The sequence below is a fragment of the Neurospora hispaniola genome (assembly GCF_033458365.1).
Source record: "Neurospora hispaniola strain FGSC 10403 chromosome Unknown B0T23scaffold_4, whole genome shotgun sequence".
NCBI classification, from domain to species: Eukaryota; Fungi; Ascomycota; class Sordariomycetes; order Sordariales; family Sordariaceae; genus Neurospora; species Neurospora hispaniola.
The window spans coordinates 977,184-986,487 of record NW_026944409.1 but is presented as its reverse complement, the minus strand read 5'-3'; the positions used below and the strand labels follow the sequence as shown (position 1 = coordinate 986,487).

Below are 9,304 nucleotides of genomic sequence, written 5' to 3'. Positions count from 1 at the left end.
CCACGCCAACCGTGTGTCTTGGGATTCAGAAGACCAAGTTATTTCATGCATTCTCTCGCTTGCTTTTAAGTGTTTGGCGTGTTATCATGTAATAAATAGGCGACTACCAAATGCACAGGACATCGCCATTTTTGAGCGAATGGGCGAAATATGTCTTTCCATGTGAGGTGAGCGCAAAGTGCGGGAAACAACACCAACCGAGTAAATGGGATAGAAGCAAAAAAAGTAAGGAGGTCTATGGGGAATATTCACCTGTGTCGCCTTTTGAGAGCTAGGTGACGTCGGAAGGATTATAATACAGAAGAGACACGACAAGGCTGGGGAAGTAAAACCGGATCAGAGGGGACATGCCAAAACCATGGAAGAGAATGCCTCCCGTCATACTGCCTTGCTTCCCCCAGCCTTATATAGACGTTCGTTTGGAGAGGAGAGGGGAAAGGTCAAGTGTAAACACATTCATCGTGCAGCATGGATGTGTAACTCCTGAAAGTCCCTTAGTCCTTTTCCTCCCCTTTTTCACCTGGCACTCTTTCGCTTTCCCGTCTCTGTTCGTATTCCATGATGGCTGCTGGATGATTTTGAACTTTTGGCGATTGGATCCTAATTGCTTTCTATTCCCGGTCGTCATCGTAACGATTGAACGTACGTTGGTTGTTTCCTTCGTGTATCTTGTCTATCGTGAAACGCCCCATTGTCTCCATGCAAACAAATAGCTCCACCGGACTGCACCCTTGTTGTCGTTCGAGGGGTCGCTTTTTTCGTCATCGGGACTGCCGAGCGTTGGGTCAAGAAAGTCGCAGGCGCATCAGGAATGCGAAACGACCGTCAAGGGAGATCGATCGCTTATTTGAGGGTGTTCCAGAGCTTGGGAGCGGCGCACTGGGTGGCGCAGTGGACGAGGTGGAAGACTGTTTGTTGTCGCACAAAGTTCCTAGTGAGTAAGCCTGTCGTGTATGCCTGTGGGCGAGGAAGGGGAACTCTATAAACGTACACTCCTCAACGCAGTCCTCCTTGTTGTCAGCGCCAGCGCCGGTGACGCGGGCAGCGCACTCATCGTAGTGGTGCTTGGCCGGAGCGCACTCCTTCGAGTTGCGGCACTCTATAAGCAATAAGCCCCGTCAGCACATCATGTTCCGTCTCGAATTGGACTCCGTAGTAACGAATGGGAGTCGGAGAGCGTTGCGTTGGGATCAAAGGCTGGGAGAGATCGGCGCAAGTTCGGAGGTTGCGTGTTATTGGCAGCTCTGTTGGTCGAGAGGCAGAGCAGTGCCGGAGGCTCGGCGCGGGAACGCAGGGCTCCTACAGGCGCAAGGTGCGTGGAGGTAGTGGTCGCGGAAGGCCGAATGGTAGTGGTGGTCGAGTGATGTTGTATACGTGTTGGTCGGACATGGGATGGAAAAAAAGGACAGGTTACCCACCCTCTTCGAGAGTCTCCTTGGGGTCGACGATCTCATCCTCGTCCTCCTCCTCCTCCTCTTCCTCCTCAGCCTCCTCCTCGGGCTCTTCGGCGGCGGGGGCGGACTCCTCAGCCTTGGTCTCGGCGGTGGTCTCCTCAGTGCTCTCGGAAGCAGGGGCAGTCTACAACATGAATTGACCGTCAGCATGCTTGTTCTTCCACTTCCCCCGTGTACGTGTTCCTCCTCCATGGCTTATGACGCAAACAAAGCCCTCAACCACGGTATATCCCCCACCATGTCCTTGTTCCAACAGAAGGTAGGGCAAAGCTTCAACCGTTGTGTTGATCAAGCCTCCCCACCTCCCTCTCGTCGTGATGGACTGTCTCTCTGTCTAGAACTCGGGGACCCGGGGCATGTGGAAGGTTGGTAATGGTGATGGTGGTGGTGGTGGTGGTGGTGATGGCATACCTCGGCCGGGGTATCGGCAGGGGCCTCGGCCTCGACGGTGGCCCACGGAGTGGCGGCGTCGATGAGGTCGGTGACAGCGTCCCAGAAGCCCATTTTGAAAATCGCGGGGGTGGCGGCGAGAAGAAGGTTGCGGTGGTCTTGTCGGTAGGTTGGTGATATGGCGCGACGTTGAGCAAGCTTTCTCGATCAAAAATCGGGTAAACCGAGCTTCTTGCTTGGCTCCAGTGCTCCCGGTGGCCCCAGCTCCTGGTCCGAGCGCTGCCTCTTGCCGTCCCTCTTGCAATTGGCAATTGCTGATTGGCTCGTGCCTACTGAGAGACGCTCGAGCTGCCCCCGGGTAATCCCGCAGCCATGGAAGGCGTCACGTGCAATCACATCTACACTATTATGCTCTCGAAACTTTGGAAGCTCGTCAGGGTCAGTGCGAGTTCGAGACGCAACTGTGGCTTATGTCTGGACTCGGCTGTCGTGAGAGGAGTTCATGTCCCTACTATCACAGCCCCCACGCCGCCGCCGCTATTGACCACTTTCTCGACTGACGGGCTTACTTACTGAATAGGCAATCACCGGTCAGACCCAAGTTGCCTGCTTTCTGACGGCTTACCAACACGGGACACAACAACGAACAAGCCATGTATCTCGATATCGCTGGCGTCGATGTCGTTGCTAGCCCTATCATCATCAATACGTGGCAGGCAGCCGCATTCTATTTCTGTCCGGTTATGCACACCACAGATACTTCCGAAGAGCGAGACATTGACAAGGGTATATTTCAAGGTTTGGGCCAATGGATATTTGACAAGCTAAATATTGGCTATACAATGCTGCAATGAGAAACCGGTTTGCCTCCATTTGGTACTGTACTGACTACTGACATCCATCCACTTAGGGACGGCGGCTAGTCCGACCAATCACCGTGTGTTTCTGACGTTGTAATTCGTTTTACTCGAAAATCCTCTTTTGACATCACTTGTATAATGATATATATATATATATAAAAAAAAAAAAAAAAAAAAAAAAAAAGACCGACGCTAAAATGATCGTACAGACGCCTGTCACTAGTAGTCGTATGATGTGCATGTTTTCCTTGTTGATCGGCGGCATTTAAAAAAAAATAAAAAATAAAAATATATAAAAAATAGTCAACTCGGATATTCGAATGTTTGCCAAATTCCGGGCAGCGCTGAAGGCGGTTACTTTGTGTCTCCGGGCCAAGCCACATCCTGAACGCAATCTTGACAAGAAAGTCGGGCATTTATGCCGTGTAGTCCGGAGGTGGCTCATCCGGGCCAGGCTGGGGCACTTGATTCCGATCGCTCGTCACGTCCCCAGACGGTCCAGACGCAGGTGTGCTCGAGGAAGGTCGAGAAGCTTGAGCCTCATCGTAGGGTGGTGGGGGCTCGAGGTTTTGCCCGGGGGTCAGTCCAAGGCTTTGGGCGTGGAGTAGTCGGTCCCGCAGCCACTCATACTTTGCTTGGAAGTCGCTGTGTCCGCCATCCTTGAAGGTCAACTTGCACTCGATCCGAGGGATCTCCGGCGGTACGCCCCCGTTTGGAATAGGTCTGACTATAGCTGTCCAGCTCCAAGGCCCGATCCAGGACGAGTTGATGCGGACATCGCTAAAGTTTAAGGGAGGCGCAAAGAAAGATCGAAAAGCCTCGGTCGACCTGGCTGGAAGGTAGATGATCTAGACACTAGTTAGACTGCAACATGACCATGTCGTACAAGAAATCAAAGCCGAGCTCACCCTCTCATTGGTTATGTATGCAATGCCATTGTCGCTCTTGACAGAGAAAGGCTCTGCTACCTGCAGCTCCTTGGGGACCGAGAGCTCAAGGCCAACTCGCGGCTTGGAGGTAAGGAGAATCTTTTCTCCAGGTAGTTTCTGGATCTGCCCATCACGGGTCAACATGACCCAGCTTTCTTTCTCGTCAGTAATCGAATGCTGAGCAAGCGTCCATCTGTGCGCCTCGACCAGGAATTGGTCGGCCATGATGACTTGGATGGGACGGGGAGGTGGGGCCGGGTTGGGTGGTATCTGTAACAGGATCCGGTAATTGGGATTATATGATGACGGGAAGTAGAAGAGGGGACAAGGACACTCGCAATGTGAGCCCTGGGGAAGATGATGCAGAGTTGCCTTGCCAAAGCGTCACGAGAGAACAAAGAACAGCAGATGTAGACTTACTTTATTGACATGATGAGAGACTGAGTGGTCCGCTGCCGAATGGTCCGCTAGGTACCGTCTTGTCCTGTCCCGCGCGCCCGCAAAGCTCCTAGATCTTCTACGGAGCTTCTCGATTCGTGGTATGGGTGCTACTATTAGCACGCAAGGGTATGGTGGGTATTAGCGTCAAAGAGCGAGGCCAGGAAGTAACCTGTTCACCCACAGCGGCACGGCCTGCGTCAAGATGAGATGGAAGATCTGGCAAGTCTCAGTCCAGGGGTCAAGGAAGCTGTTGTATCTGGAGTGGGCCGACTTTTTGCTAATCCGGTCGTCGTAACTGACAGCCTGCGAACCTGCACAGTGTCGGTCTGTTAGCCTCTACCACTTTCAGAATGTTTCGACTTGAACGGGCGGCCAGCCGAGGCAGGTGAGCGTGGTTGGCTTGCCATCCAGCTTGAACACTCCAGCCCGGAGAACACCAAGCATGGGAATGGGCATGCGGTAGTGTAGCCAGTAGCGTGTAATAGCCCTTGTAGACAGGCAGCCTCTAGGCCAGCCGAGCGGCCAGGCCAAGGGACTAAATGGAGACGGGGGATGGGTCATGGGCAAGGCAAAGCAGATGAGAAGCAAGACGGGGACCCATATCAAGAGGAGGGCCGAACTGGGTGTCTGAGCGGCCAGAGCTCCAACCAATGGGACCCTAGTTCTAGGACGCCCAAGTAGTTCCAGAATCAGGACGGGGAGGCTCTAACCAGTGTCGGTCGGTCTCGGCAGATAGAGGCAGGATGGAATATAAACATGCTCAGTCACCCTTTTCCAGAAGCAGAAACTGACAAGCGAGAGAGAGGCCCGGGGCCGTGGGTGCTGGACACTTGGGCAATCGAGATGTGTTGCATATCGAGCTGCGAGATGAAAAAGAGCGAGAGACACTGGAGGAGTAAGAGCGAATGAGGAGCTACACGGGTACGTGGAGAGTCGTGGTATGAGCTGTGAGACTGTGGATGGATGCCATGGGGACGCCGTCCAGGTTCAAGGGTCGACCGACGATTGGGACAAAGTGATAAATGAGGCATACATAGTAGTGTACAGGGTATATCGGATGTACAGCGTCCAAGGCTCTGTTCTAGACGCACCCTTTTCGACTAACTAACTGCTTGGGGGCCCGGGTTTGGCGAGAATTTCCTTTGGGTGTTGATGTTGGCTTGGGGTTGGGGGAGGGGAGCGGGCAACTGGCATGTAACAACAAGACCAAACTAACCTCTGACGTTGTTAACAAGATAAGCAGTGGTCGATGGTGGGAAAACGCCCAGGGTTGTTGGTAGTGGTTTTATTTCTGACAGCAGATGGATGGTCTTGGTTGTATGTTTTTGATTGTCGAGATGGGTGGTGGATGGTGGTGAATGAGGTGTTGTTCTAGGAGAGGACTCTGATGCAGAGGGGTACATTTGCACGGTGGCATTCATTGGGGGGGGGGGGGGGGTGGGATTAAACCGGGGTACGAATTAAATGGGATTGACTAGGTACACCAACTACACTAATATGGGAAGTGGAGCCAGCGGACTCAGCACTGCCCGCCAAGGAATATTGTTAATACTACCTCTACGCAGTACACAGTACCTGTTAGAGGTACATACACTATCGCTGTTAATCTGCAAAGGTCTTGAACTTCCACCCACCCCAACAACGGACCCCGCACGTGAGTTTGTCCATCGTGACTGCCCTCGTGAACCAGAAGAGCCTTCCAGGTGAATGCCCATGAAATGAGGGCAGAGACCTGAAGGCGGCAATGGGCAGAATTTAGTTTCACACACACACACACACACACACACAGCTTGAAAATGGTGCTTCTCCTCGTCCAAGGACTGAACTCAACACTCAAATCCGTCTCTCCACGGCGTCGCGACCCACAACTCCCACCTACCCACAATCCGGGCATCTTGTCGAATTTCGACTGATCTCATTTCGGAGTCCATCCCATTCCTCACGTCGTCTTCCTGTACCTGCAGATCGCCGTCCAGTCCTGCCAATGCATTGTGCTGTCAATCACCACCTCTTCCCCGGCCTTCTCATTCAGCACTCGGAAAATCTACTCACCACAGCATTCAACTCTCGACGGCTTCTGTCTAGGATGGGCTTGGCTCGGACAGCAAGCACCAAGGCCAAAACCGGTCTCGCTACCCGATATCATCGTCTTCCCCTACCCTGGTGAGCCTGATGTGTGTGCTATGGGGGCGAGGGGCCCGACTGGGGAGGCAGCTGGGGGGACAAGCCGCTATCACAGTGCACTGCTCCATACGCACTCCTCTTAGCGTCCAGAATCTAATCTATCATCTGCCCCCTTTGGTCGCCTCAAGAGCCAGTTGCTTATACCACAGGGCAAGCACAACAAGGATACGGCTTGAACAGGTCCTCCATATGTACAGCCTTGTCCCCACCGGATCGAATTGCGCTTCGAGTGCATACGTCCATGTGTCCGTTGCCTTCCACAAAGGCACTGTTGCCAGGCCCGGGGTTGATGTGAGAGCGGGAGAACGGAAAGCCATGCTCACCATGCATGGGAGACGCTACACGTGTACAACTAAGCCTTTCAGCCTCCTTGTAGCGCTTCTGGTAGCAAAGCGACTGGACATGCCCTCGCTGGCCCACGTCGGGTCGGCAAAGCGCACCGATACACATCCTCGCCATCACAGCACAATTCCTATTCATTATTGGCTCCCAAGTACTAGAGCAGCCAAGGGTGGACAAGCACTGCTACTTCAAAAAACCCTACACTACCAACGTGTCGGCTTCTTTCGGCCCCTCACAGAATGCGTCTCCCACAGTCTGCATGAGGCCAGTGGACTCTTGCCTTTACCACCACGGGCCTATTCCGAGCTCAGCTTCCTCAACGCCCCATGCACTCCATATGCTAGCTAGTAGTGTGCCACTGCGGCAGGGCGGCGAGGGGAATCAACCCGTGGCAGAAATTTCAGAAAAGCGAGTGAGAATTGTTATTGGCGAGAAATCATATCCATCACCGGGTACAGCCGTCATGCCGCCTTGACGTGGGGCAGTTTGAACCACTCCCACTCTTGCTCTGGAAAAAAGCGATATATCGTTGAGAAAACATCAACACTCACAAGGTACCCAGAAGTCTAGACCGGTTTGACCAGTAGTCCGGGCTACAAAGGGGGTCAGCATACGGACGCCGCGTTGAAACCGCCTAAACGTTGTTGCGTTACGGCTTCCGCCACTCGTGGAATCAAGTATCACCGGCCTTTCAGCGAGTGGAATGAGGGCGTCAGCTTTCCGCACATTGACATCATGTGACGGTAGTGGCTTTGTACCACGCCATTCCAGACCAGCCTTTGTTACTTCCTACAGATTTCCCCGCGGCAATGTTGACGGAGCTTAGTATCAACCCTTACATCGAGGAAGGCCAGACTGCGTTATCACTGGTGTCAACGACACACTATCGTTTCTTAGTTTTGTCATCGCATGCATGTCTTTCCCCCACGCAAAATCATCGATGTGTCAGCTTTCCTACGCTCTGATTTTGGTATCTTCACTAATGAATCCTAACCCAGCCCAAGTGGGTAAGACTTCCTGGCTCGCCGGGTTCGAAACAGGCTGCAGCCGGACCTCTTAGCTATATCGTGTGCCTCTGTAGTTTCTTCTCTACACAGCTGTCGACAAAGGCTCGAGATATAGCGGGTCCATATCCACCTCTCGGCTTTACTTCCGAAGGAGTGCGTCGAGGGTCCTGATATCTGCAATTCTGTAGCACGATGTCCTTCAAGGACTCGCGGTGAAGTTTTTGCCGTATACGGAACACTCAAGCTTCTTCTTTTGGTGGCCCTACGCATGTACACATTCGGCCTCTTTTGTCATTCATGATGACCAGCCGTGAGTGGGTGTAATCACGAACAGCCATTTCCTGTAGGCCTAGGACGCGGGCCTCAAATCATCCTCCCATGTATGTCACTTTCTCATCAAATTTCTACTATACGGATGGGCGACGGAGCCGACGAGGTCTAGATCCAACGTGTAATGCCAATCCTTCCCACGAAATTACAACGTGTTGGATCAATAGATATTTACCCAGAGCCGAGGCCTTGAGCAAGGCCTGAGGTGTTTGAGCTCACTTCCCACCACGTTTGGAACTATTGCTACAGGACAGATTTTCCACGATTGAGTATGAGCGGCCTCTACTGTGCTAGGAGCATCCGATTCAGATGTGGGATACATCTTTACCCCGGAATAATTCGCTCCGCAATGAAGAAATCAAGGGAGCAGTATCAAGACCTGGTAACCTCTTCGACGAAATATTTACTGTTACATTCATATCCAGAGGCGAGTTACCAACAAGGTAACATAACCGCATTGGGCAAGAACCCTATCTAGATGTGAACCTAAAAATCTCATCACGCCCCGAACCGCACTACTTACACCCAGACATTGAAGGAGTACCCAGCAGTTTCATCACACCTGAAGGCCATTGCAATTTTGAGTTGAGACGTCCTTCCTGTCGCGGAAGTAACCTGGCCTCTCCTATCGCCTCTTCCCGCTCATTAGCACCCCCTTCACCACACAAAGCAACCACAATCCATCACAATCCAGGGGGGTGCCCGAGTCTCGTCGAAAACAATGCAGTTAAGTGACAGACTGTGAGTGATGCCTGTATCTACTATTTAAGCCCGACAAGCATGATTAGACAGGAACGGCAGATCGGCACAATCCCATTACTCCGATTTTCCGCCCGTCATTCGCTCTTTTTCGGTGATACCGCCACACGTCACACATACATGCATCCCTTCCAGAATGCGTCGCGGACCATACAAGTACAGTCTGGTGCTAGGATTTCTTTTTGACATAGACCCCATATTGTTCGCGTATCGCTGACAGTTAGTTCAGGGAAGGACATCGACCAACAGCTGCGAACTATTGAGATGATCCTCTCGCACTCCGCTTTCTCAAAACAAGGTCAGTGATTTCAGCCCTGTTGTAACCAATCTACACAGCCAATGACCTCATTTTCAAGACGACTACTACATTGGACATTCCTTCCTCATGGAGATCATGTCTGCAGAGATATGGCTGGGTTCAGTAGCCGATCTGGGATCACCACGAACATGGCTCAGCAAACTTTCGTAAAGTTGTCCGCGCCCATCAAATTCCCAACATATGTGAACAACAGGATCAGAACAGGACCTTGCCTCCCCGTTCATACGCGAAATTAGATGAACACAAAATCAAGAACCAGCACTCAGCACAAGGTGTGCGGCCTGCCCAA

The 9,304-nt window shown here is 52.3% G+C and overlaps 3 protein-coding genes across 3 annotated transcripts; 1 reads left to right on the top strand and 2 right to left on the bottom strand.

Moving 5' to 3' along the window:
* Window positions 1-487: 487 nt before the first annotated feature.
* B0T23DRAFT_137810 (ubiquinol-cytochrome C reductase hinge protein-domain-containing protein) lies at window positions 488-2,302 on the bottom strand. Its single transcript, XM_062832311.1, has 4 exons — window positions 1,866-2,302; window positions 1,419-1,578; window positions 992-1,099; window positions 488-908 (listed from the first exon to the last, which is right to left on the bottom strand). The coding sequence occupies exons 1-4, from the start codon at window positions 1,956-1,958 to the stop codon at window positions 844-846; spliced, it is 426 nt and encodes a 141-aa protein (XP_062692730.1). The 5' UTR covers window positions 1,959-2,302; the 3' UTR covers window positions 488-843.
* Window positions 2,303-3,120: 818 nt separating this feature from the next.
* On the bottom strand, window positions 3,121-6,107 carry B0T23DRAFT_441834 (uncharacterized protein; the record flags this gene model as incomplete). The annotated part of the gene is made up of 6 exons (XM_062840794.1): window positions 5,705-6,107; window positions 4,867-4,961; window positions 4,512-4,777; window positions 4,054-4,181; window positions 3,613-3,903; window positions 3,121-3,552 (listed from the first exon to the last, which is right to left on the bottom strand). The coding sequence occupies exons 1-6, from the start codon at window positions 5,966-5,968 to the stop codon at window positions 3,121-3,123; spliced, it is 1,476 nt and encodes a 491-aa protein (XP_062692729.1). The 5' UTR covers window positions 5,969-6,107.
* B0T23DRAFT_137724 (uncharacterized protein) lies at window positions 6,108-7,269 on the top strand. Its single transcript, XM_062832310.1, has one exon. It carries the CDS (start codon window positions 6,247-6,249, stop codon window positions 6,946-6,948), a length of 702 nt encoding a protein of 233 aa, XP_062692728.1. The 5' UTR covers window positions 6,108-6,246; the 3' UTR covers window positions 6,949-7,269.
* The last annotated feature ends 2,035 nt before the right edge of the window (window positions 7,270-9,304 follow it).